This window comes from Ovis aries, chromosome 23 (assembly GCF_016772045.2).
Source record: "Ovis aries strain OAR_USU_Benz2616 breed Rambouillet chromosome 23, ARS-UI_Ramb_v3.0, whole genome shotgun sequence".
NCBI classification, from domain to species: Eukaryota; Metazoa; Chordata; class Mammalia; order Artiodactyla; family Bovidae; genus Ovis; species Ovis aries.
In genome coordinates, this window is record NC_056076.1 from 49,512,796 (window position 1) to 49,540,141 (window position 27,346).

Sequence of the window (27,346 nt, forward strand, 5' to 3'; positions counted from 1 at the left end):
GGGAAGCAGGCGGATGGCGGTGCGCAGGCGGATGGCGGTGCGCAGCCGGCCGCGGCGCTTTCTCTCTCCCGCCTCCTCGGCGCTCCCGAGGGCTGTGGAGGCGCAGCGGCTCCGGAGTCGTGCTGGCCGCCGGCGGCCGAGGGCCCCGGGCTCAGCCCCTGACCCCTGCCCCAGATGCAGGCTCGGGAGGTGGGGTGCGGTCCCGGGGATCCGAGCGCGAACCTGGAGCTGGCACCCGCGGGAGGAGCAGGGCGCGCGCAATGAAGGGAAGAAGAGGAGGGCAAAATGATGACGGAGAGGAAGAAGCTGCCTCATTCCCCTCGATAAGGGGGGCGCCTCCGCCTCGACACTTGGCACTGGTTGCGAGTCTGAGACCCCCAAGCCTGGCTCATTGTTTCCTTAGGGGAGTGTCGCCTGGCGTCCCTCTAGCCCTCCAGCCCCAGGTATGAGAGCGCCTACCACGCGGCAGGCACCGCACCCAGCGCTGTTTGTATTATCCTGTGTGTGTGTGTGTGTGTGTTAGTCGCTCAGTTGTGTCCGACTCTTTGAGACCCCATGGAGTGTAGCCCACCAGACTCCTCCGTCCATGGGATTCTCCTGGCAAGAATACTGGAGAGGGTTGCCATGCCCTTTTTCCAGGGGGTCTTTCCAGACGCAGGGATCGAACCCTGGTCGCCCACATTGCGCCCACCAGGGAAGCTCAGATGGTATTATCCTGGATCTTTTCATTTCTGCCACATCCCTAACCGACAGGAACTGTTACCACCGGTGTACGGGGGAGGAAGGAACGGCTTTGGGGAAGTTGCGTGGCTTGCCCTAAGTTCTGTAGCTAGTGGCGAAGCTAGCACTCCAAGAGGGGTCAGAGCGATTCTGACACCCAGGCTACCGCCCACAGCCTCTTAACTCTGCCCGGTTATTGTCGGATCGCGCCGTCTGCACCTGTCACGGGCCTCGCTAGCAGCAGGAAAGGGAGTAAAGAAGGATCACAGGGTGACCAGGTGTCTTTTCTCCATGCGGACCGTTGGCCCGGGGCGAGGAGAGAGCATTGTGCGCGCGCGCGGATGGCTTTGCGCCTTGGAGAGGGCAACCTTCCTTCTCCAGGGATCGCGATCACAGAGGGAGCAGGGCTATGGGGCAACGACTCCCCTGGAGCTGCAGGGGGTGGCAGAGAATCTAGGGTCGGGAAATGGACACTGAGAAAAAGTAGGGTGGTGAAAGCGCTGCTGCCCCCGGAGCCGGCTGGGGAGGAAACAAGCCTGCGCTTGCTGAGTGTCCACGCGGTGAGTGTGCGGTGCTTTCATTCAAACTTTGGGGAGTCTTTGGTTCTGGCGTCAGCGAAGGTGTGACCAATCAGAGTCCGGGCAAGGGAATAAATTATGCAAATCACCATCTGGCGATGGATCAGATGACTCCCAATACTTAAAAAGTACCTCGCCGGGAGCTCGCTGGGTGACAGTGGCGAGCCCTGGCTTCCTGGGCAGGCGCCCGAGAGGGCCGGTCTGGTTCTGGTTCAAGCCCCTTCACATTCCCCCCACCACCCCGCGGCTGAGTTTAGCCGAGTTTTCATCTTCAGTCTTCTCCACCTTCAGCTGTCTAAGGCCACCGCTCTCTGGTGGAGCGAGGGCTTCCCACTTGGGGTTTTACAGGCTTGGACCGCTGGAAACTTCGAGAGGTGTTTTTTGTCTTGTTTTTTTTTTTTTCAGTCTTTTTAAAAGTCCCAGTTTGGAGAAGGGAGTGCGAGGGGGTGGTAAGGATGAGAAACACCGTTCTTCAGCTCTGCCTGTGGAGCGCCTATTGTTGCTTTGCCACGGGAGACCCCATACCCCTTGGTCCAGAGGGACGGCTGCAAGGTAACTTATTTCACTTATTTCATTACCACCCCCAAAGCTTCTTTTCTGGGCCAGGGCCCTCTGTCTTGCCCTTCTTCCTCGATCCTGCAGCATCCTCCTTGCTTTCCGCCTGCGCTGTCCATTCGCTCCTCCTAATTGGTCTTGCAGTTCACTTGTTCCTCGGCGCTTCTGACCAGGGCATCCCAGAGCCGGCCGGCTGCGGGGTGTGCTCCCCCGCGCTCTGTCCGGCTCCACCCCTTTGCCGTTAATATGCACTCTTATCGATGCTGTCCAGCCAGCAGAGTTGGCTGCCAGCAGCTCTTCAACCTTGCCCTCCTCTTTGAACCTGCGGGTTTTCGAGGCAAGAAGGTTGTTAGAAAGAGCTGTCATCTGGCGCTCTTCTTTTTAATCTCGGCTAGATGCTTTGAAATTTTAGGCGCCAGGGTAGCTGGCTCTGGTTTGAGGAGCGTTTTCCGGGAGGATTTGGTGGGTAATTTGGACAGAGAACCCCAGGCTGCCAGCCTCCTCCTCCTCCTCTCCAGCAGTCTTTCCAGCCTTTACTCCTCCTCTTGCTACCTTTCTTCCTTCCAGCTGCCAGCTTTCCTTTTTCAGTCTCTTCTATTGGAGAAAGCATGCCCTGGAGGAGCAAGGGTAGGGTCACCCCACAGGAGTACCAGGTCAACTGGTTAAGCAGAGGAGAGTGGGGAACCCCTGAGCCATATCCTATTAGCTCATCTTCTACTATCCTGTTGTTCAGTTCAGTTCAGTCGCTCAGTTGTGTCTGACTCTTTGCAACTCAAGGAACTGCAGACTGGGTCAAATGATGTTGGTCCAAGATGCTTATGTATGAGCAGGAGGGTTAATCTGAATGAATGGAAAAATTACTTAACACATTCCCAACTCTGGTATACTTGAACCAAGGTAGGTTTCATCTCTAGTTCCTCTCCTATAAAATGCTAACATTCCTTTCAACTTCTATGTTCTGTGATTCTAAGTATTTGGGGGTTATTTCCTTCATTCAAAGAAGTCTTTATTTGCCAGGAACCCTTCTAGGAGTGGGGCTTCCCAGGTGGCGCAGTGGTAAAGAATCTCCCAGCCAATGCAGGAGCCACAGGCGACATGGGTTCCGTCCCGGATCAGGAAGATCCCCTGGAGGAGGAAATGACAATCCACTCCAATATTCTTGCCTGGAGAACCCCATGGACAGAGGAGCCTGGCGAGCTACAGTCCATGGGATCCCAAAGAGTCAGACATAACTGAGCAACTGAGCACACAGGCTTTTAGGAGGATACAGCAGTGAACAAAACAGGTGTAAACCCGCACCCCCGGGAATCTTGCATTTCAGTGATGAGAAGATAGCCAGTCAACTTCTTAAAACATAGAAATAGTGCTCAGTGTCATGGAGCAAAATAAAAGAGAGGAGGAAGGTACAGAGGGCTGGAGGGAGAAGGTGGTGTAGTGTTAGTCTGTGACCAGACTTCCCTCACTGAGAAGCTGACTTCTGAGCAAGGAACTGGAGGAGAGGAGAGGATGAGCTTGGGGACATTTGGATGAAGGACGACTATGAAGTCCCAGAGGCAGAAGTGATGCTGGCTGGAAGTAGTAGAAATGAGCTAGAGAACTGTAGTGTCAGAGAGAGCCAGGTGCTAAAGTGAACGTTTTATGTTCACCTTATGTGGGTTTATCCATGAGTCAGTGCTGGGAAGCCAGCAGACTCTCTTTGCCTTTTCCCTAGACTTCCCATCTGGTCTCTATGAGTGGCTATCCGGGTGGAAACTGGGAGATTTTGAACAAATTATATCCATGGTTCAAATTTCTGCCAGTTGGGGCTTTTGTTCATTAATGACAGAGTTCTGCTCATGTGTATTTAGTTGTATTTTCTGGAACCTTATCCTTTTTACATCTGGTGCGTCCTCCCCCTTGGCCTCTTCACCACCAACCCCTCTACCACTGTAGTCTCTCTTTCCATGACTCCATTTGTTTGTGTGTGTGTTTTTTTTTCCTTTCTTTTTAACTCTGGGATAATTAAGCTCCTGGTATGGTCATTTGGTCCATTTTCCTTTGATCTCTGGGTGACTGGACAGTTTGACTGTCTAATTTCCTAGCCTGATATCAGGGGTGGTATCCTGGATGATTAGAACAGGGCTGCTGCTGCTAAGTCGCTTCAGTCGTACCTGACTCTGTGTGACCCCGTAGATGGCAGCCCACCAGGCTCCTCTGTCCCTGGAATTCTCCAGGCAAGAATACTAGAGTGGGTTGCTCCTCCAAGGGATCTTCCTGACCCTGGAATTGAACACTTATCTTCTACATTCACCTGGGAAACCCTGAAGATAACAATACCTAGTGTTAAAAGGTCTTGGGACCATCAGTAACATGGGCTGTGTTTTGAAGTAGAGCCATCTTCTAGATAGTGCTGTGTGTGTGTGTACACGATGGAGCTGAAAGGAGAGGTTTTACTGCTCTTACGAGCATCTTTATGGCTTTGACAATTTATTTAATAAGGTAAAAAAGTGTCTGGCACCTGTCTGGTACTGCAAGAAGCACTGAGGTTGCATGAGGTGTTTGGGGTAAGTGCCAGAATTGACGTGGGAGCAGTAGGGAAGCCCAGTGTTTAAAAGGTCAAAGTTCCTTACCTCCAATTCCAAAATCTTCCAAAACTGAAAAATTTAACTGGTAGCTTGTTTGGCAGCAAGACCTGGCCTTACCTAACCTGAATTCTTACACAATTGGCATCCCAAACTGACCTGAACCAACAAGATGGTCTTTAAAATCTTTTTCTTTTTCTTTTTTTCACCCTTGAGTATGAGTAGTCATGTATTTCCTTACAGAAATGTTATTGGTGTGTTTGATGAATGAGCAATGCCCCAAACCACACACACACACACACACACACACACACACACACACACATATATGTGTGTGTGTGTCTGTATATATATGTATGTATATATACACACATCATAATACCTGTTTAGAATCTGAACATTTCTGAATTCTGAAATGTAAGTCTGTGTGAAAGTGTAGTTGCCCAGTCATGTCTAACTCTTTGAGATCCTATGGACTGTAGCCCACCTGGCTCCTCTCTCCATGGGATTTTTCCAGGCAAGAATACTGGAAAGGGTTGCCATTTCATTCTCCAGGAGTGCAAGTGGTCCCTAGCATTTCAAGAGAAGACTTGAGGACCCGTTCTCTGAAATTAGTAGCTTGAGGGAAGGAAAGAGCTCATTTGGATTAGAAAGAAGGACGGAAGGTAAGGGAGACTTATTTACTTCAGATTCACAGTCATTGATGTGTGTGTTTGTGTGTGTTAGTCACTCAGTTGAGTCTGACTCTTTGCGACCCCATGGACTGTAGCCCACCAGGCTCCTCTCTCCAGGGGATTCTCCAGGCAAGAACACTGGAGTGGGTCGCCATGCCCTCCTCCAGAGGCTTTTCTCAACCCAGGGATGGAAGCCTGGTCCCTGCATTGTGGAGATCCTCTGGGCCACTGTAGGAAGCCCTACAGTAGTTGATACTAGTGACTAATTAACACTTAAACTTTGGTGAGGTGTGCCTTTTATAACATCTTTGCAACTCTTCTGTGAGATGAGATGGAAACATTCAGCAGATGTAAAAGCTGAAACTCAGAGGGGTTAAGTAATTTGCTCAAGAGTGAACAAGAACTGGACCCCAGAGCTCTCACCACCCAGGCCTGCTAGCTACCACATGCTCTCTTCTTTCTCCCCAGATGAGTTCGACAAATCCAGGGTGGTACCGACTGCTGCCAAACCTCCTGTGAGATTTAACCTCCGCACCTCGGAGGACCCAGAGCACGAAGGATGCGATCTCTCCCTTGGCCGCAGCCAGCCCTTAGAGGACTGTGGCTTCAACGTGACAGCCAAGACCTTTTTCATCATTCACGGATGGACGGTGAGCCCGGGGGGAGGTAGCTGCTCTCCAGCTCTACATGGAATTTGGTCTCCTTTGTTTTGGTCAATTAAAAAGCATGCTGGTGCTTCCAGATTCTGCTCTTTCTCCCCCTCTTTTCTTGTGGGCTGCTTGTATTTCAGACAGCTGTGAAGAATGTAATGGGCACTTTGCTGAGGGGGCAATCTGGACTCCAGCAGGGTGGCATTTAATGCTGGCACGCAGTGGGCTTTCAGAAAGTGGCTCTCCTGAGGGCAGTAGCCTAGCTCCACTGGCTCTTAAGGGACCCTCTAATTACACTTAATTACTTTGGTCAACCGCTGCCTCACGGGGGCCATCCCTTTGCGAGAGCTCAGCTGAACTGAAGCAACTTGACTGGCTCAGAGAGTCTGTGAGGAGCCAGCTGGCCTGGCTGGCTGGCCCTGGTTGGCACGGTGCCCTCCTGTGTGCATAGAGATAGTTCCATTTAAAGCCACTGGAGTCTTTCTATGCCCTCGCTGAGCCATTCACATCGAAAAGCCCATAACAAACTTCAACAAAAAAAGGGCTTTAATGCTCGGCCTCAGAAGCTTTGGACCAGCGAGGGATTTATCCATTCATCTAATGAAAGTCTGTAGGAAAATGGCACTGTTAAGTGAGCAGGCTTCTGCCTGGGCTAATTGGGAGGGGACGTTCCTCCCCTTAATGATGAGAAATTCATTTCCGTTACATGCTTGCTGGGTCTTTAGGTCTATCACCAACTGTTGGGGTCAGGCCTGGCTAGGGGGTGTTATGTAGGCACCTATGTACCAAATGCAATCGAAGGGATCATTAAGGGCCTGTCTGCCCATCCTCACCTCACAGCCTATGATTATAATCATTTGTTTGGATCTTTTAAAGGCCCCCCTGTCAAAATGCAAATACAAACTGCCTGCCACTGACAAACACATTCCAGAAGGTTCTTTTGTAATCTGTTTGGAACTTGGAACAGCAGTTTCCCATAGAAGCAAGATTGTAAATGGCCTTTGGGTTCCCAGGCCAGGCACAGGAAATCTATTTATCTAATAATGCACTCATGGATAGGTTTACAACTGGACCTAGTCACCATTTACACTTTGTTTCTGTGAGAAAATGTGCTCTGAGTTCTAATTTGGGATTCCAGCAACCGATCTTCCCTCCTCTAGGGTCAAGAGGGATGGCAGAGATGGGTTGTGGGAAGGGGTCATTTGTTAACTTGGCGTTTGCCTAAGAGACAGAATCTCCTTGCATCTCTGAGAAAGAAACCCATTCTCCAGGGCAACCCTTCTCAGCTGCTTCTGAATGCTGGACCAGGTCACTTACTTGCCTGACTGTGACAGGGCTAACCTCAGGTCGGCTTGGCCACCAGCACGTATCCCATAGCAGCCCTATTGGTCAGTGGGGCAGCAACACAGGACACCAGCTTGGACATTTTCGATGGGAAGAGCTGGAGGCATCATCAAGGGCAATGGAAGACACTCGCCCACATAGCAATCCTGACTGTGGCTGGCCCCGCTCATGGGCAAGCATTGGTGTCTGGGGAACCAATGTGAATGTTCCATGGCTGCGGGAAAGGGTCACAGAACTGAATTTCATATTCACTAGTATTTTTTCAAACCCAGAGAAAGAATTTTTTTTTTAAGTCCTGTTTTCTCTGCAGATGAGTGGCATGTTTGAGAACTGGTTGTACAAACTGGTGTCAGCCCTGCAGATGAGAGAGAAAGGAGCCAACGTCGTGGTGGTGGACTGGCTCCCACTGGCTCACCAGCTTTACGTAGATGCGGTCAATAACACAAGGGGTGTGGGACTCAGCATCGCACAGATGCTCGACTGGCTTCAGGTAACAATGGGACTGAAGGGAATCATCTCCTCTTCTGAGAAGGATCTTGAATCCGACCCCTTTTAGGAAACAAAGATCGGATTATTACAGTGAACCGAGAATATCTTTGAGATTCAAATTTTTACTGAATTAAGTATCGCTTGAAATATTTTGGAAGCTAGAACTTTAAGAAAGCTTTCTAATTATTGACTCATTTCTGGATTTTTCCTGTTACTTTCCTTGCAGGAATTTACTTGCTGATGCCTTCGGAAGCTTGTAATCTTTTTTTTTTTAAATTTAATTAATTTCAGCTGTGCTGGGTCTTCATCGCTGCACGCGCTTTCTCTAGCTGCAGCGAGCGGGGGCTACTCTCCGCTTGCGGTGCAAAGGCTTCTCATTGAGGTGGATTCTCCTGTGAGGGTTCCCCTGATGGCTCTGCTGCAAGGCAGCAGACATGGGTTTGATCCCTGGGTGGGGAAGATCCCTCGGAGGAAGAAATGACTACCCACTCCAGTTTTATCGCCTGGGAAATCCCGTGGACAGAGTGTCGGGTTTCAGCAGTTGCAGCACATGGGCTCAGTAGTTGCCGTTCCCAGACTCTAGAGCATAAGCTCAATAGTTGTGGCACATGGGCTTAGCGGCCCCGAGGTGTGCGGGATCTTCCCAAATCAGGGAGGGAATCTGTGTCTCCTGCATTGACAGGTGGATTCTTTACCATTGAGCCACCAGAGAAGCCCCAAACCTTGTAATCTTAAATACTTACTGATGTCTACTCTTATTCTGAAGGGTGGCTGGGCTGAGGGTAGGAAGGGTTGGTTCAAACAAATGCAGCCTAATGCCTTGCATATAATATACATGGAAAACAGATCTTGAAGTCTTACGTTTACTTTTATAGGTTAATGATTTGCCGAGGCTCAGTGGACTTAATGGGAGGCGGGGTACACTGGCAGAGTGACTCAATTATCTGGGCAATTCTAACCTGACCTTCCTTTAGAAGCCCATGAATCTGATGAATTGTGGCAAAATTCTGGTCAGGATTCTCAAATAGTCCTCAGTCTTCTGCCTAGGTTGTTTAGTTGAGCTTGGTTCCTGAGCCATGGGGTCAAATCCCCCCTCACCCTCATCACCGAGTGCCTTCCCTGTCAAGGTCTGATGCTTCGACTCTGGGATCCCAGACAGGCTGGTGACGAGGAGGTGGGCAGCTCCTGGGCCTAAGAGAATGGGCAGGGAGCACCCTGCTGCAGACCGTGTCTGGCACTTAGTCTCCAGTTTGTCCAGTGGCTTTGGCCTCGGCACTGCTACCCCTCCCCACCTTAGACACTGCCAGAAACATGTAGGGGAAGGGCCCTCATAGCTCAGTTGGTAAAGAACTGCCTGCAGTGCAGGAGACCCCAGTTTGATTCCTGGGTTGGGAAGATCTGATGGAGAAGCGATAGGCTACTCAATCTCGTATCCTTGGGCTTCCCTTGTGGCTCAGCTGTCAATCCGCCTGCAATGTGGGAGACCTGGGTTCGATCCCTGGGTTGGTAAGATCCCCTGGAGAAGGGAAAGGCTACCCACTCCAGTATTTGGGCCTGGAGAATTCCATGGACTGTATAGGCCACGGGGTTGCAAAGAGTCAGACATGACTGAGTGACCTTCACTTTCAGGTATGCAGCTTCTAGTCACAACCTGCACCCTGTCCCCAGTGCAGGGTGACTGAAGTGCCACCAAGCCCTTTCCACCTCCCCTTACCTGGCTGTGTCCCATCCATGTTGCCCTGCCAGCACTACCAGCCACCTCCAGGCTCCTTGTCCCCTCCCTGGCATGACTGCTGTTGAATTGCTGGCAACCTGTGGGCTCAGGGCCACCCTCCTCACTCCTTCCCTTCTGTGACTTTCTGCAGGGCAAGGAGGACTTTTCTCTTGAGAATGTTCACTTGATTGGCTACAGCCTCGGAGCTCACGTGGCCGGGTACGCGGGCAACTTCGTGAAAGGCACGGTGGGCAGAATCACGGGTAAGCATGGCTCCTTCACTCAGGGATGCTCCTGGGGCTCCCTCCCGGAGCCCTTGGAAAACTGAACTTGTGCAGGACTTCAATATATGAAGCAGATAGAGGGATGTTCTGGTTAAAGCTGGGTATCTGTGGGTAGTGTTAAGTTTGTTATTTGAGCCTCCCCCTTCTCAGGAGGAATCTCTGGGTCCCCGAGCACCAGGGAGCATGCTTGGAAAACCACTGGTTTAGTGCAAAAGGTGAGGAAGCACCCAGACAGCTGAAGAGACTCAAGGGCAGCCCTGGGGTAAAGCCCGGCCTGCAAGCTCTGGCGCTCACTCTCAGTCTCTGCTGCCACGCTCCAGGAGCTCAAGGGAAAGGAATCAGTAGTGTGGCTTGTGGTTTGAATTCTGCCTCGGACTTCTATTTCATTCACCAACAGCCTCTTTCCAGTGTTTGGTTGGTGTTACTTATTAGTGGTAATGACCTGTTTAAAATGTGTGGTTAAACTCTGTCCTTAAAGGGACCTTTCTGGTAGTGGTACCCAGGTTGGCAATAGAAAGTCGAATTTTCCATCTTATTGAGGTTTTTTTTTTTTTTTTTTTTTTTAAGTGAAACTGAGTTTATTTAGAGAGATACACACTCCATAGGCAGAGTTGGTGATCTTCTGATGTGAGAATTTGATTTAAATATTTACATCATCTAGTGACTGGGAAAAGTGGGAAGGACTCTTTCCCACTCAGAGGCCCCTGAAACACATACATAGAGCTTCCTCTAGGAGAAAGTCAGAGGCAAATTTGTTGCCCTGAATTTTTGCCCTCCTGCCAGCATTCTTTGGTTAGTTCTCCCTCCCTGCTTCCCACACACCTCCAACCCATTGAGGGCCCAACTGGTCACCCAGAAGGAAAGAAGTAATCATTTCCTTCCTGGCCATGTGTATTCATTTTGAAACAGGACTCAGGTAGAAGGGAGTCCTTAGCTAAACAATGACTTAGTAAAGGTCGAGTTTCAACAAGCCAGCAGGGTAGATGTGAAACTATATAGAGGGACTTCCCTGGTGGTCCAGTGGCTAAGACTCTGTTCCCCATGCAAGGGGCACGGGTTCAATCACTGGTCAGGGAACCAGATCCTGCATGCTGCAACGAAGACCCGGTGCAGTCACATTTGTGAGGTTTAGTCACCCTCCTCAAATCATTGTCCCCGGGCTTAAGTCTAATGAGCACACACACACACACACACACACACACACTCCTTTCGATCCAGCTGTTTGATCCAGCATAACTTGAGAGCTTCACTTTTGATTTTCAAGTCAGCGGGGCCTGAACTGTCCAACGGGCAGTGTGGCCACAGGTGACTACTCAGTAACCCCTGGCTGGAGCAAAGCCCATGGGCCTCGAGCCCCTCTGGGTTCTATTGTCTGCGTGCCTCCTCCTCGCCCCCAGGAGAGGCCTGGTGTTGCAGAGCCGGGCTGGCTGTGTGCAAAGGCAGCACACACAGCCCCTGCCAGGGCCCCAGGGCCAGTGTCCTTGGTAACGGAGACAGAGAGCAGATCCTCCCTCTCCCTGTCTCTGAATCTGAAGGTTCCTTCCCCCTGCCTGTCTGGGTGGGAGCTGCTGAGATGAGGGCTTCTCGGGCAGAATGCTGATCAGTGTTTCGGGCCATCTGCAGGGAGTGTGGGGGCCAGCTTGTCCGGAGTTCGGCCCCTTTTCTGCAGACTCTCTGCAGAGCGGGGCCCCGGGGCGAACATGACAAGGAGTGGCCCCTGTCCAGTTGCCAGGCAGCACCTCAGGGGCATCTGGCTGACCTGACGCATGTTGCCATGCATGTCTGATGGGGGAGGCCTGTGCCCTCTCCTCACCCCTCAGACTTCCCATGGGCCTGGGAACCGGGCGGTCCTGACTGGCAAGAGGACCAGAGATGGCAGCTTGTGTGGAGTCCAGAGGCCAGGGAAGCTGCTGCGCAGAGGCCAGTAGGGGTCCTTAGCCTGGGCCTGCAGGGGGTACCTGAACCCCAGTCTTGCTTGGATCAGAGAACTGTGGACTTGGGGTCTGCTGGAATTTTACCCTCTTAGGCTTCTGAGGGAACTCCCTGATCCGCTAGGGAAGAGGTCATAGGTCTCTAATTGTACTTGCATTTTGTTACTTATAAAGAAAGAAGCAAGCAGATTTGTTCATTCAAGAACTAAGTGGCCAGCTGCAGGCTATGGGCTAGATGCGACCCAATGTCAAGCACTCAGGGTGTAACCGGTCCTTTGTGCCATCTCTAAGCCATATAGCATCCAGGCCAAAGAATTCTTTGGGCTTCATTTTACAGATGGGGAAACTAGGACTCAGGGCTTAAATCACAGGCCCGGTATTTGACACCCTGATAGCAGAGCTGGATGCAGACCCGGGCCGTTGGGCCTGCGCCTCACCCCTGGGCCATGCTGCCGGCCTCCTGCTGGCAGGGAAACAGCAGCTGTGACAGTCTCCTGCCAGGCCAGGAGGCAGAGGTTCTCCTGGGCGTTGTGTGTGTGCGCAAGGGTGTGTGTGCATATGCATGTAGGTGTGTATTCCATTTGCTGGACAGGACACCTTTGGGGGAGTCTGACTGAATGGAAGGAGGGCTGCTTCTCCATCCTCTCTTTTTGGACTGGATGCATTCACCCTCTCCTTCCTAGTTAAGTAAATTGTGCAAATTTCCCGCGGGGTTTGTGGGCCTTGGCTACGTGTCAGGCAGGGTCAGCCTGGGGAGGCGAAGGCTCAGCCTGCCAGCCAGCCGGCCTTTCGAGAAGCCCTGTCAGCCAGCGGCATTCCTCTGGCCCAGCTTGGTTTCCATAGTGCTGACTGTCTGGTGGAGACTTTTGTTCACTGATGCAAGAGCCCCCCTCTTATTGGCTGCAAAGCAAAATGCTTCTCTTCTTTCTTTTTTTCTTCAGGGCACATGGTGAGAGGCAGGGAGAGGCCACCTGTGTCAGTACTGGGTCCGTTCAGTTGCTAAAAAGAGTCATCGAGGGCTTCTCAGGGAGGCCACTGCTTTTGTGCTGTCTTTCTTTTAGGTCCTGGGCTAGAGAGGAGCCCCCAGGCAGCCTGGGCTCTCTTTCTGCCTCTGTCATTCATACATTTTTCTAAACTTCTCTTGGAAACTATGTAGAGTTTCAGTTATTACCAGTTCTCATGAGTAGTGAGCTCCACAGCTTTGCTATCCACTCTGAACAACAGCTCTGCCTTTCGTTTCTCCTAAAATCACCCTCCGCAAGCCTCACTGCGTGCCTCCTGGTTCCAGTGCGCTGGGATCTGGGGAACAGGGTTCTATTACCCATCTCCTGGTGTCACAGCTCTATTCTCGGTCATTCTCCTCCCTACCTTGCTGTCTCTAGATCCAGGCTTCTCAGCCTCAGCACTATTCATGTTTGGGGCCAGACAGTGCTTGTGCGGGCGCTGACCTGTGCATTGTAGGATGTTTATCGGCATCCTTGGCCTCTACTCACTAGATGCCAGCAGCTTCTTCTCACCCTTTTCTCAATTGTGACAACCAAAGATGCCTCCAGACACGGCCAAATGTTGCCAGGGGTCCCCTTGGGAGCAAAACCCCTCCCAGTTGAGAACTGTCGTTCTAGACTAAACAAACCTTTCCCAATGGCACACAATCTTTTCTGCGCTTTCTCTAGGTCCTCTCTCTCTCTTTCTCTGTGTATAGGGCAAATAAAGAACCTTTTAGGCTGGGTTGAATTCAGCTCCCATAATTACTTGGTAGTAGTAGCTAGTGTTTACATTGATAAGCACTTACTCTTTTAATATCACACATGAACTATATGAATTAAGACATTCAGATTTCATTTTCTAGATAGTACTGAGGCATGGGAGAAGTTTTTTTTTTCTCCAAAATCTGGTCCACAGACCATTTAGTTTTGGGATCACCTGGGGAATAAGCCTTTCTTTCTGGTTCTGCACCAGGATCACCTGGGGAATAAGCCTTTCTTTCTGGTTCTACACCAGACCTATCAATCAGAATCTCTTGGAGGTCAGGGAATCTGCATTTGATGCTTTGCAAATTCTATTTTGGAATGGGTTTTATACCTGTGTGCATGTGTGCTAAGTCACTTCAATCATGTCTGACTCTTTGCACCCCTATAGACTGTGGCCCGCCAGGCTCCTCTGTCATTGGCCAGAGAATATTGGAGTGGGTTGCTGTGCCCTCCTCCAGGCAAGAATATTGGAGTGGGTTGCTGTGCCCTCCTCCAGGAGATCTTCCCAACCCAGGGATCGAACCCACATCTCTTACATCTCCTGAATTGGCATAGTACCACCTGGGAAACCCTTTATAGTCATGTGGTTCCCAGATATTATAAAAGACAGTGAAATTGTCTCTGTTGTTGCCACTATCTTCATGGTTACCTGCCCTACTCTCTCTCCCAACACACATACACACAGGAAATCTGGGACTTGTGTGTCCTTCCAGAGTTTTTCATAATTACAGAGTGAAACCTGAATTTGTAAGAAGCTCCCCACAGATATTTATGCTGTTTTAAATTTGAGAACCAGAGCTCTCTGCAGTGTTGCTTGTTTGTTTGATGCAGAAGGGTTGCAGGCAAAGGGTTTTGTGCTTGCGCCTACAGAAGAGAGGAATTCTGGAAGCCTGCAGATGCTCAGTATTTCTGGTGCACCCGGCTCTTGCCATTCTGCTCCTGGGCCTGACTCATAACTAACAGAAAAGGAAGAGGAAGTCTCAATGCAGATAGCTCAGTTTGGGGAGACTGAGTCTTCCCTCTCGAAGATACAGGTAGCTCAGTTATTCTGTCAAACTTTGGCTAAGATCAAGGTTGTGGAAGACTCCTAGTGGCAGAATAAATGGGAGGAATGGCTTAGTTTCAGCCAGCCCAAGTTCTTTCTAGAACCACTTCAGTTCCAACAGTCTGTGGTTCCTTGGATCCACATGTTGGTTGAACCTCATGACCAGTTTATTGAGTCAGGTGGAGTCTTGAGAAGAAAGCCAGCATTCCTATACAGCAGGCACCAAACTGTGCAGGATTCCCATGGTGCGGACGTCTTCATTCTGCGCTCGCAGACTCAGCTATCCACTGGGTCTCCGCTCACCTGACATGGCCCGTCTTGGCTCCCCCTTCTGCTGTAGGTTTGGATCCTGCTGGGCCTTTGTTTGAAGGGGCGGACATCCACAAGAGGCTGTCCCCTGACGACGCAGACTTCGTGGATGTCCTGCACACCTACACGCGCTCCTTTGGCTTGAGCATCGGCATTCAGATGCCTGTGGGTCACATCGACATCTACCCCAACGGGGGTGACTTCCAGCCAGGCTGTGGACTCAATGATGTCTTGGGGTCGATCGCATATGGAAGTGAGTTCCTTATTTTTTTTTTGACTCAATTATTGCATCTCCTCCTGAATCAGCCCGAGCTATTATTGTTCCCAACAACATCCATTTCGTTATTCCCACTTCTCCCCACAGTGGCCCTTCAACACTGTTTATCCTGCAGTTCATCATCCTGCAACAGTCTTCCTGTGGCCTCTGGTCTGCTGTCTTATGCTTTGAGGTCATAGTTATTATTTTTACAGAAGGAATACCTTTTTGTTGGGAAAAAAATCAAGCATTATGGAATTGCCTACAGCAAGAAGTAAAAATACCCCCTCATCTCCCACACCCACTCTTATTTTTATTCTCCAGAGGTAGCCAATATAGATATTTTGTGTGTATCCTTCCAGGCTTTTTGCTTTGAAGATTTATTTATGTGTGTATGTGTGTGTGTGTGTGCGCGCGCGTGTGGTACTTTTCAAAATCACGTTGTCCTGCAGCTTTCCTTTTCCAGTCCTAATATACATTGTGGACATTGTTAGACATCAGAGTACATAGACCTATTTACCTTTTTCCTTTTTAAAGGTTGTATAATATTCTTTAGCATGGATGCACCGTAATTTAATTTTTTATAATATTTTAAAGAAGTAAAATCAAGACACTTCCTCACTCACTAACAAGTCTGTCTTCCTGAATGCCTAAGCCTATTCCCAGCAGTCTTGGGGAGAACTGAGTTTGCTGCTGAAACTGATGGGCTGGGTTTCTCATTTGCTCACTGCCTTGCATCCTCAGTCTTTTAGGGTTTCTAAGTCTTGGCCCCAGTTGGCTCTCTCTGCTCTGATGCTCTGCTGTTTGTATGCCCCACTCTGTCACTCAGTCTTAGGTTGCCCTCTCCCAAGGTGTTATGCAACATCCAAGAGGTCCTGCGGGGCTTGGGAGTTTATGCAAGGAGAGTGCAGCTCTGCCTCAAGTGATCAGAGGATGGCATTTTTTAAGTCTGGTGATGTTAATGAGGAAGGAAAAGGGAAGCTTTGCCAAATGTTTCTGAAGGTCCCAGGATTTACTAGAACTATTGGCTTTAGCCTCTGGTTGCAAGAAATAATGATTACTCTGGGTCAGAAAAATTCAAATTATGCTCCTAACTTTGCAACCAATTGGCTCTGTGACCCTGAGCAAATGACTTCAGCTTTAAGGGTCTGTGGGTCATCATCTCTAATTGAAAGAACTAGAATGAAGTTGGCAAACATTTTCTTAGAGAGTCAGTTAGTAAGTATCTTCAGCTTTGCAAGCCATCAGTCTCTCTGTTTCAAAACTCTGCTCTGCTGCCATAGCGCGGAAGTAGCCAGAGACAACAGGCAAATGAATGAGTGTGGCTGTGTTCCAATAAGACTTTACTAAAAATGGACCAGCCTGCAAGGTGTAGTTTGCCGATCCCTGGACTAGATGATGTTTAGCATTAGATCCATTTCCAGTATTTTGTGACCACACAACTCCATCAGGACTTGGTGACTCCTCCTGCACAACTGGCCTCCATCACCCTGTTTAGTGCTTTTCCTACGTACTTCCTTGCTCTTTATTGCTTTGTGTGTATCGGTGCAGTCTTCCTACCTGGCGGGCAAGCAGTTCAGTGGCAGGACTAGCCTCCAGTTCTAAAGAAAGCACAGCATGTGTTAAGAATGACACAAACAAGCATACGAGTAGTGACAAGAAAAATAGTGATAACTGATGCGTGAGTGCTTGCTGATGGAGCAGGCCAATCACCGAGGAGCAGCTCAGTCCTGACGTCTCTGTCTCCCTCTCTCCCAGCCATCGCAGAGGTGCTGAAATGTGAGCACGAGCGGGCAGTGCATCTTTTTGTCGACTCTCTGGTGAATCAGGACAAGCCGAGCTTTGCGTTCCAGTGCACAGACTCCAACCGCTTCAAAAAGGGAATCTGTCTCAGTTGCAGGAAGAACCGTTGTAATAGCATTGGCTACAATGCCAAGAAAACAAGGAACAAGAGAAACAGCAAAATGTACCTAAAAACCCGGGCGGGCATGCCTTTCAGAGGTAACCTTCATCCCTGCCTGCCTTGCCCTGCAAAAGGACCTTTTCCCTATTTCCGAATACCATGCTCTATAACAAGCACATTCCTGCAGTTTGATCTCATCGTTGCAAACCAGATTATAATGTGCATGCCCTAGGAAAGTTAAATATTTAAAAGTAAATGATGGGGGCTCCTTTGGTGTTGTGAATTATCACTCTATGATCGCCATGACTTAAAAATTCTATCTTGCATTTAGCTTTTCATATTTGTTTTCTCATTTGATTATCAAAATGATCAGAGATAGGCCTAACAGGGAATTGAAATGATATCTTACATTTTTATAACATGTTATAAAACCAAAAGTTTTGTGGGTATTATATTACATATGAGGAAATTGAGGTTCAAGAGGTTAATACCTTGTTCCTTTATTCAAGGTCACATAGCTCAAAAGCATCTAGGTCAGAGTCCCCCAAAGTTCTCCCAAACCCCAAGTTCAGGGCTCCTTCTTCCTTTTATTAAAATTTTTAATAGAAGAGATAATTGCTTTACCATATGTGTCAGTGAATCAGCTATAAGTATGTATATATGTATGTATATATATACTTATATACTTGAATATCCTATTCAAGGCAGGATATACTTATATATCTCCCTCTTGAACCTCCCTCCCATGCCCTCCATCCCACCCCTCCAGGTCATCACAGAGGGCTCCTTCTTCTATACTGCAGTGACCTCTCAGGCCACTGGAGAGAATGAAGTCAGAGGGAGGTTAGAGGTTGGGCTGGACCAAAAGGATGTCAGTCCCTAAAAACTCACTGTGGTGGGTGACTCACTTTGGGTCAGGGTATCCTAAGATGACAAGCGAGGCTCACAAATGTCTTTGTTCTGCTATCTCTGCAGTTTACCATTATCAGATGAAAATCCATGTCTTCAGCTACAAGAACATGGGAGAAATGGAACCCACCTTTTATGTCACCCTTTATGGCACCAACGCAGACTCCCAGGTTCTGCCTTTGGAAATGTAAGTCATGGGTTTTCTTTGCTGGGTGCAGGACAGAGAACAAGTCTGAGAGGTGCTCAGGGGCATGTGAGCACTTGCAGGGGAGGCTCTGGGTGGTTCCTCCCTCCTGCTTCACACTCTCCCGGGAGCCCTGGGCTCACAACATTTCTGGGAGGGAAGCTCCTGGGATGAATCAGCAGCGTGAGAATCTGCTGGATCAGCTGGCCAGAAACTGCTGTTTCATTCAGACAACACCTGATTCCTGAGGCTTTAGGAAATTTGGAACCTGAAGCATGTTATCCGTGGCCCATTTCCCATTATCTGTGGGAGGGGCACATGGTAATCAGTGTAGACCTGTTGAGCACTTATAAGGTGCAGAGTGCCCTGCTGAGTAATGCTGGGATTGCCAAGGAATGCAATCAGAGTACTTGCTCTCAAGGCTGGGGGCTGAGCCTGGGGGACCAGACTCGTGTGCACACACTCATGCACACAGATGGGGAGAGGCAGGCGCCCCTAGGTGCTGAGTAAGAGGGACAGACAGGAGGGGCTGGGAGTTCCGGAGCGGGGGAGATGGATGCCCGTGGGCTGAGGGGACGAGACGTCGCTGAATGGGGGCGTGACTTTGCACTTTTCTCGTTTCTGTTCTTTCCTGGTCCTGTTCCCCGCAAGGAAGTCGCCTACATGATGAGATGCTCAGGTTCCCGAGCATTGGATAGGAAGCTGGGGTGCTGTGCGTGGTGTTAGCTCTCTGCTCATGTGGGGCGCAGCTGAGCTTCCATGCTGGTCCTGCTGCCAGGACGTGGAGGGTGTGGCAAGAGGGGCCTCTCACACATTTCTCTCCCATCCGTGAGGGGCAAGGGCTGTCACCGTGTCACCCTGCACGGTGCCGCAGTCTCCAGGTGGTAGGGGACAGAGACCAGCGTTGCTCTCCCCTTGCAGGGTGGAGCAGATCGGGCTGAATGCCACCAACACCTTCCTAGTCTACACCGAGGAGGACTTGGGAGACCTCCTGAAGATCAGACTCACGTGGGAGGGCAAGTCTCAGTCCTGGTACAACCTGTGGAAGGAGCTTCGCAGCTACCTGACTCAGCCCCGCGTCTCCAAGCAGGAGCTGCATATCAGACGCATCCGGGTCAAGTCTGGGGAAACCCAGCAGAAGTAAGTTCCTCATGACCCTCTTCCTGTCCCGTGTCCGTGGTTAGCAGAGGGCGTGTGCCTCTGCAAATCCTTTTCTTAGATAAGTGCACATGTGAAGGGCGTGCTAAACCGCTTCAGTTGTGTCTGATTCTGAGACCCTATGGGCTGTAGCCTACCAGGCTCCTCTGTCCATGGCATTCTCTGGGCAAGAATACTGGAGGGAGTTTTCATTTCCTCCTGTGAGCATGCACCTTCCATCTTTTCCTATCCAAAGCACGGGGGCAAAACCACAAATGCTTTGCAAAGAAGACTGAATTCCAGATCAATTTGTGCAGCTTGTGCCCTGGTCACAGGCCCTGGGCTGAGAGGGGTGGGCAAGTGGAGGCTGGAACCCAGCCCTTGTTCCACTTGCCAAGTCCTGTGCTGGCCTGGAGGAAGGGGGCTTCTCCTGGACAGGGCGCTTCAGGAGAGCTGCCTTGTTTTGTTTTAATATTGGTTAATATACCCTAGTACGAGTTCAATTACTTTTTTTTAGCTGCACCAAGTAGCATGTGGGATCTTAGTTCCCCAACCAGGGATCAAACCCGTGCCCCTTGGAGTGGAAGCACAGATTCTTAATCACTGGACCAGGAGTGCTGTTTGTTAATCTGTTTGCTCTGGGGTCTGTACATGCAACAGAAGTTGCATGAGGTCTGTGGGGGTCCTAGATTCCCTGACAGCCTATCTTCAGAGCATTCTACCCCTCCTTGGGAAGCTCTGACTCCAGGATGTGAGTGGGGCCCTAACATCAAGGAACAGCGATCCCTCTGTGCTATGCCAGCTGGCACTTTCCCCATGTCTGTTAACCAAGCCTAACATGAGAAATCCACACCTAAATCAGCCCCTGAAACGTGCCTTGACTCTCTGAGCAGCTTCTGGCTAAGTGGGAGCCAGGAAACCTAGAGGACATTCATCAAGAGAGGAGGGTTTCCTTGGCCAGACCCTTCAGCCAGCCTCTGGGAGGTCACTTCCAGCCTAGGGTCGATGGGAAGCAGGCTCCACTCTCTGTACCTCTTCTGGCATTTTCTCTATTACAGTTCTTCAAGTGGCTCATTTCCATCCGTCACCTATCTTGCATCTTGGCCATGCAGGGGTGGAGCCTTGGGTCGCTCATCTGAGTAATTCTGGTCTAGAGACCTGGGCACTGGGGTATAGTAGGGGTGGGTGCCCGCCGAGGGGAACTTTAGCACAAAGGCTGTGGTCTACATAATCGTGTGTCTTTCTCCTTCTCTTGACGCTGGAAAGTGCAGCCTGTGCCGACGTGTGGCAGCTGAAATGTGATCGTTTTTTATTTTTGGTACTTTTGTTTTGGCCACATTACACAGCATGCGGGATGTTAGTTCCCCCACCAAGCATCGAACCTGTGCCCCATGTAGCGGAAACGTGGAGTCTTAACCCCTGGACCATCAGGGAAGTCCTGAAAGATGGAAGCAAATCTAATAAACCACTCAGCCTTAACAAATGTGAACCATTTTCCATACTGGTTTCAGATATGAGATTTTAAAAAGTAAAACATTACAGATGAATCAGAAGCCCCTCTGCTGCCTGACTCCTGCCCTTCCAAATCAATTGTACTAATCTTCCAACATTAACACATGTTAGCGTTTCCCTCTTTGTGATGTTTATACTTTCACTGCTTCTGTTTGTATCCATGCGCAACTTGTAGAATTGTTTTGGTTGCTTCGGAAGTTTACATGAGTGGATATTCCTTTCAAAGTTGCTTTTCTCCATTCAACATAGTTTATGAAATTTATACAACACATATTGATCCCATCTACTCATGTTTAGGCTTCCCAGGTGGCTTGGTGGTAAAGAATCTGCCTGCCAAGGCGGGAGCTGCGGGAGACACGGGTTTGATCCCTGGGTTGGGAAGCTCCCCTGGAGAAGGAAAGGGTAACCCATTCTGGTATTCTTGCCTAAAAAATCTCATGGACAGAGGAGCCTGGCAGGCTACAGTCCATGGGGTCGCCAAGAGTCAAACATGACTGAGAGTCTGAGCATCATTCCTGTTTAACTCCGGTATGCAAGCCATCATTGAGCAAACAATAGTTTCGCTGTTGTTCTGCTGAATATTTACCTTGTCGTTGCTTTCTTGCAGTCATAAGTAGTGCTGAGGTAACCATCCTTGTTTTCCTTGTGCACATGGGTCAGGGCCTGTGCTTAGTTACTCAGCCGTGTCTGACTCTGCGACCCCAGGGACTGTAGCCCTCCAGGCTCCTCTGTCCATGGGGATTCTTCAGGCAAGAATACCGGAATGGGTTACCCTTTCCTTCTCCAGGGGATCTTCCTAACCCAGGGATCAAACCCGTGTCTCCTGCAGCTCCTGCCTTGGCGTGGGTAGCCTTTCCTTTCGCCAGGGGATCATCCCAAGCCAGGGATCAAACCTAGGTCTCCCGCATTGCAGGGAGATTCTTAACTGTCTAAGCCACCAGGGAAGCCCAAGAATACTGGAGAGGGTAGCCTATCCCTCCTCCAGGGGATCTTCCCGGCCCAGGAATCAAACCTGGGTCTCCTGCATTGTAGGCAGATTCTTTACAAGCTGAGCTACCCGGGAAGCCCATGGGCTTCTTGGGGGAATGTTAAATAACTGGGTTATAGTATATGTATTTACCAACTGGACTGGATATTAATCCCTTTCCAAAGTGCTTGGACTAATTTTTCATCTCAGCCAATGAGTAAAAGTTCTCTTTTTCCCCCTCCTTTGGTGGATATTCTTGCCATTCCTCTGGGTGTGACTTGGTCACTTACTGCTGTTTTCATTTGTATTTTCTGATTGGGTGTAATGGGTGTTTATGGGCTGTTTGGGTTTTCTGGTAAAAGTTTGGAAGACTGTTCAGAATGTGGCTTTTGTCCTACTGCTAAGTATCATGGTCAGATTTACAGGCCATGGGGTCACGCTGACCACATATCACCAAGGCTGATGGGCTGGAAGTTGGGCTGTATGTTATAGCTGAAATAGTTTTAAGACTACTGATTCTTCCTGTGATCTTTGTTGTCTACTTCCTGAATCTTTTCTATTAACTCACAGCTGAGTTCCAGTTATGCTTGTCAGTGGGTATTTCTGGACACCATGCTGGAGGGACCTTGAGTTCCTTCACTCAAGGAGTTTATAGTCCCCTACAGATACAGGAATTCGCAGCTATTCAAGGCAGGATATAATGTGTTAAAATGAGATAACACCTTCGCTATTAACTCTGTGCCATAAGAAGTAACGACAGTAACACAAACGACATTTATACAAGGATGTGCCAATTCATTAAACTGAGAAGTCAACAGAGGGTTAGCTTAGTAAGGTCCTGAGCAATCAGGGAGGCTTCAGAGAGGCTATGCCTTGGAAGGCAGGTGGCCATTTGGACAGACAGAGGGAAGAAGGTGGAAGGGTTGTGATTAAAGGCTGCATGAGCCAAATCATGGGAAACATCAAAGTGAAACCCTTTTGGTGTGCTTATAGCAGCAGTGGGGAGTTCTGAAGGGTCTTGAGTCAGGATGGGTGAGATGAAAACTTCTCTTTTCTTCTTACTCCATCTGCCTTGGATCCAGAAAGCACCATATGGCTGATGCACAGCCGTGTCCCTACCCCTGGAGCTTTGGCTACATCAGTGGTTTCTTTTTCCTTCTAGATTGACTTTTTGTGCAGAAGATCTTGAGAACACCCTTATATCGCCTGGCCAAGAGCTCTGGTTTCACAAGTGTCGGGATGGCTGGAGAATGAAAAATGAAACCAGGTAAGCAGGATGTGCTCAGCAGTTCATGCAGTGCCTGCTGATGGGTCCTCAGGCTGGACGTGCGTCCAGGCACTTGGGACATAGAAGCCAACAAAAGCAGATGAATGTCCCTTCCTTTATGAGGCCGACCTTCTGCTGGAAGGAGATAGATGAATCAGTGTGACAGGATGTTGGATGCTGTGAATGTCCCTTTGCCTCTTGTTCTGCTTCACCCTGTGGGTGTCACAGCCATGGTCCTGCTGGAATGAGGTCTTTCAGTGACTAAGTCCCCAAGCTTGGTACCCATGTTCCCATCTTAGATTGAACTTCTGTGTAGTGACCAGGGCCATGGGAAGTTCCAGGGCTCCTGGTTGCCTTCTGGGCACCAGGGTGGAGTGGTGAGTTAGGCGGAGTTAGGGAGAAGCACAAGGCTCGCTTCCCTTTTAAGATTTTCTGGGACCCAGGTTGGTGTGAGTGGATTTAAGTAGGCAACTCTCCCCCTTTCTGTTTTCTGGCCGTGAGGCATATGGGATCTTAGTTCCCCAACCAGGGATCGAGCCTGTGACCCCTGCATTGGAAGCATGGAGTTCTAATCACTGGGGAAGTCCAACTTTCTCCCTTTCTGAGAAGCAGGAATGCTCAGTGTGCATGTTGCTGTAACAGACAAAGGGGTCATCTTGCTTCAGTGTCCCTCTTGCCCTGTGCTGGAGTCTCATCATTTCAGAATTGAGGAAGGCTGATCCTGTGGTATGAAGCAGCGGGTCCTTTCAGAAGGGGCCTCAGTCAACACCCTCTGAGCCTAAATGCCTGCTGAGCAGGAGGGAGACACCCCCCCCCCCGCCCCAGGTCCCAACCCCTGGTCCAGTCAGAGGTACTAAATAACAACGCTCCCCAGCACGTAGATATGCCCACCCTGCGTGTGTGCTTCCATACAGCATCTCATTTCCTTTGATCAAGTCCACGATGCTGGTGCTGTTAACCTTGTGGACAGCTGGAGGACATGAGACTCAGGGAGGTTAGATCACTCTTTTCAGGTTCCCCAGTTGGTGACAACAGAGTGAGGATTTGAAGCGGTTGGTTTACTCGAAAGCCTGTGTTCTTTCTTGAGCGTGGAGGTTCCACTTGCTCAGATGAGTCACCTTGCCTCGATCTAGGTATCAATTATCAAGCAGCTGCACCCTTGCCGGGGTCCCCCTGTGATTAGCTGTCTGCCAGCCCTGAGGGTTGAGCTACATCCTGGCTGCTCTGTCTTGTGTTCAGGAGCATCACCGTGACCACACACTTGGAGATCACAGGACTTGTGGCATCCTGAAAACTGCTCATGTAATTAAAAGACTCAGTCTAGAGTAGGCTTACAAGATTTTCTGCTATGATAATAATTTTAATTCTTCATGTCTGTGTTTAAATGTATACCTTTCCAAGTGCTTCCACACATTTTTACTTCACTGATTCTTGGAAGAGCCATGTAAATTGCATACCCGGGAAGGATTGCTATTCTGACATACTTCTTTTTCCCACTCCAGAGCTTCCTAACAGTTGAGAATGCCATAATTCTCTTAAACTATCTCTTTGAGAAAACAGATTGTCCTTTCATTTGCCCTCAAAAGACTAGAAAACAACAGGCTCCCCAGTAATAACGCCAGGAAGTGGTGACATCTCTGGGCTGGAGTATTCTCTCTCCAGCTATGAACGCTGTTCATCTGTTCATAGGAAAGGAGACTGAGGCTCCGAGAGGTTCCATGGTGCCTTAGTGTAGCTGAGATTTAGACTCTGCCCACTTCCGGTCATACTGCAGGCTCTCCTGTGTTTTTAGAGCAAATCAAAGAGGGCTTGATCATTTTCCCGGCGGTTGCCTGTGTGTGTGTATGTGTGTGTGCATGCGCGTGCATATACGTTCATGCTGAAGGTGATTATTCTGCTAAATATGCAGGTGTCATCATTGAGGTGTAGGGAGCGAGGAATCCAGAGTGGGCCCTCATGTGGTGTTCCTCAAATTGATTCTGTGGCTTTTGGGGGGAGGGGATGGGAAGAGCAGAACCCTCTCCATTTGTTCTGAAAGGGAAGAAGGTAACACAGGCGGAGAGGAGTAGAAGAAAGCTTGGTCTTGTGGTAAGCAGAGGTGCAGAGCTGCGAAGCCAACTAACAACTCCACTCCCACGTGGTTCCTTTCAGTCCAACCGTGGAGCATCTCTGAGGGTGCCTGCAGGGCCCCCCACCCACCCGACTTCCAAGCCTGTGGAGGGACGTTACAGTGGAGGAGCCACCTGATGGGAGGACCCGGCTTGGCCCTGTCCCTGGAGCACTAGGAGGAGCCCGCTCTCTGGGGCAGCTCTGTGCCTCCCGGGAAGGCTTGGACTTCTCGCCGCTGGAGGGGAGCGCACACCGCCGTGCCTGCTGGCCCCGCTGCTACTCTAGGACTGCTCTCCCTCCAGGTCCGAGAGCAAAGGGCCGCTGCCTCGACCTCTGCATCCACCGGGCTGGTTTCTCAGTGACTGCATGAGCCTGTGCTCCACCTGACAAGGGTCACAGGCTCTGAGAGCCTCTGTGTGGAAGGCTGTCCGCTGCCTGGCCTCACCTGACCTGAGTGAGAGGTCTTTCTGCTGGGAGCTGGCTGGTGTCAGGACCTGGGGCCTTGTTCACCCAGGGAGGGGAGAGCAGGTCTGGGAGGTGCAGAAACTCTCACTCTTGTGGTTCATTGGGTAACCGGTAATCTGTCCCAGTTATATTTCATTCCGTCCTGCTCCCCAACTTTCTCTCTAAAGCACATATCATGGGCTTTCTTATTTTTTCCATTGCTCATTTTTTGATTGGACAAATACTTGCTAAGCACTGACAGTTAGCAGGTGGCAGTAGACACCTTGGTAAATTTCTGCAGACCCTCTCCTCATTTGAAGCCTGATGGGTTTGGGATGTCTAGACTCCCTTCCAGTTTAGATGATCCATGACTATGCACGAGGGGCACTGAGGGGCTATAGGATGTAAGAGTTGGGGACCCTGAGGCTTCAAGTGGTTTCTACCTATTTCTTCATAGTTGACATGCATCCTTCTTCAGAGTGACATCTTTGATCACCAGCAGAGTGTCATATGTTTTGGGGACAGAATGGTGACCAGTTGCTGGACATGACTAGCAAAATCTCTTCTGTGTAGGAAGATGGGAGGGGATTACACATATCTGTTCATATGGAAACCAGCACACAGCAGATGCCACGATGTAATTAATGCCACCCTTGTTCCTTTTTGAATTATCTTGTTCAAATACCAGTGCCCTTTCTGTGCTGAACTTCTTCGAAAAGCCCCTACTTCTAGATCTTGATTTGAATGAATATACATGATATCTGAGGAACCCTTTTGTAATTTTCAAAAGATTTGAACATGCATCACTTAATTCGAGACTCATAACAGAAGGTGAGCAGGGCAGCTACTATTATCTCTGTGTTACAGAACCAAGGCTTAGTGAGTTTCAGCCACGGGCCTAGGATTATATATCAGGTTGGTAGTGGAGCCAGGTGAGGACCCAGACTTCCTGGAGCCAAAGCCCATGGTATGCACGTCTCTACAACTTCACCAGTTCTCCTACAGCCATTTCCCACCAACATGCCCCAGACGTGACAAACAAGGGAGGTTTTTCAGAGCCAGCCATGAAACCCTAAACCCTTTAATTAATATAGTACTGGGAGGACAACTGTCCAAGGGGTTAGGATTTTTACGGATGAATATTATTTGGAAGGAGTTGTGATGGCAAGTGGGGTTGGGGGGAGAGCTATTTTCTCTGTACTTAGGTTTATAAATGTTAGTGTTAGCTGTTCAGTCGTGTCCGACTCTTTGTGACCCCACGGACTGTAGCCCACCAGGCTCCTCTCTCCACGGGATTCTCCAGGCAAGAATACTGGAGTGGGTTGCCATGCCCTTCTCCAGGGGATCTTCCCGTCCCAGGGACTGAACCTGGATCTTCTGCATTGCAGGTGGATTCTTTGCTGTCTTAGCCACCAGGGTCAGGAAGATCCCGGGAGAAGGGAATAGCTACCCATTCCAGTATTCTTGCCTGGAGAATTCCATGGACAGAAGAGTGTGTAGGGCTACAGTCCATGGAATCACAAAGAGTTGGACATGACTGAGGGACTAACACTAGGTTTTTAAAGGACATTGTTTTCATCTGTATTGTGCCAAAGTTGTATCATTGTTCAATGCCAAACTTCTGAAGACATAACCCGTCAAAGACCTCAGTTCAGAGTATTTTCTCAATCCAGTTGTGTGCTTGTCCTGCTGCTTCTGTGACTGCTTTCTAGACAAAGTAAGGTTTGTGTTATGACTGTGCATCTTGGTCACGTTCTGCTCCTGCATTTGTAATGGAAGCCTTGGGAATGTAATCCTCAGTGGGTCCTGTATTTATACATTCGTCTAGAAGCCTTATTTGTATATAATGATGCTTTTTTAAAATGCTTAGAATGCTATTTATTTCTCAAGTGTATATAATGTATAAAAACAAATGTATGGTTAGCTTTTACTTTATGATTAACCATTTTCAAGATTAAAATGTTTAATAGTAAAACGATAAAAATCTACAAAATTCTTCATGGTCTAGCATCTCACTTCTTAAAATTTGAAAGAATTATGCCTGCTTAAGCCT

The 27,346-nt window shown here is 49.4% G+C and overlaps 1 protein-coding gene across 2 annotated transcripts; it reads left to right on the forward strand.

Annotated features, from left to right (window-relative positions):
* On the forward strand, window positions 1–27,286 carry LIPG (lipase G, endothelial type). Of its 2 annotated transcripts, none has more exons than XM_012103679.5 (11): window positions 1–443; window positions 1,704–1,850; window positions 5,557–5,738; window positions 7,393–7,572; window positions 9,437–9,548; window positions 14,637–14,858; window positions 16,620–16,862; window positions 17,740–17,860; window positions 18,779–18,997; window positions 22,636–22,740; window positions 24,892–27,286. In XM_012103679.5, the coding sequence occupies exons 2-11, from the start codon at window positions 1,754–1,756 to the stop codon at window positions 24,911–24,913; spliced, it is 1,503 nt and encodes a 500-aa protein (XP_011959069.2). In that variant the 5' UTR covers window positions 1–443; window positions 1,704–1,753; the 3' UTR covers window positions 24,914–27,286. The 2 variants fall into 2 exon arrangements, with proteins under 2 accessions (XP_011959069.2, XP_004020711.2); XM_004020662.6 differs by lacking the exon at window positions 1–443 and adding an exon at window positions 759–1,280.
* Window positions 27,287–27,346: the final 60 nt, after the last annotated feature.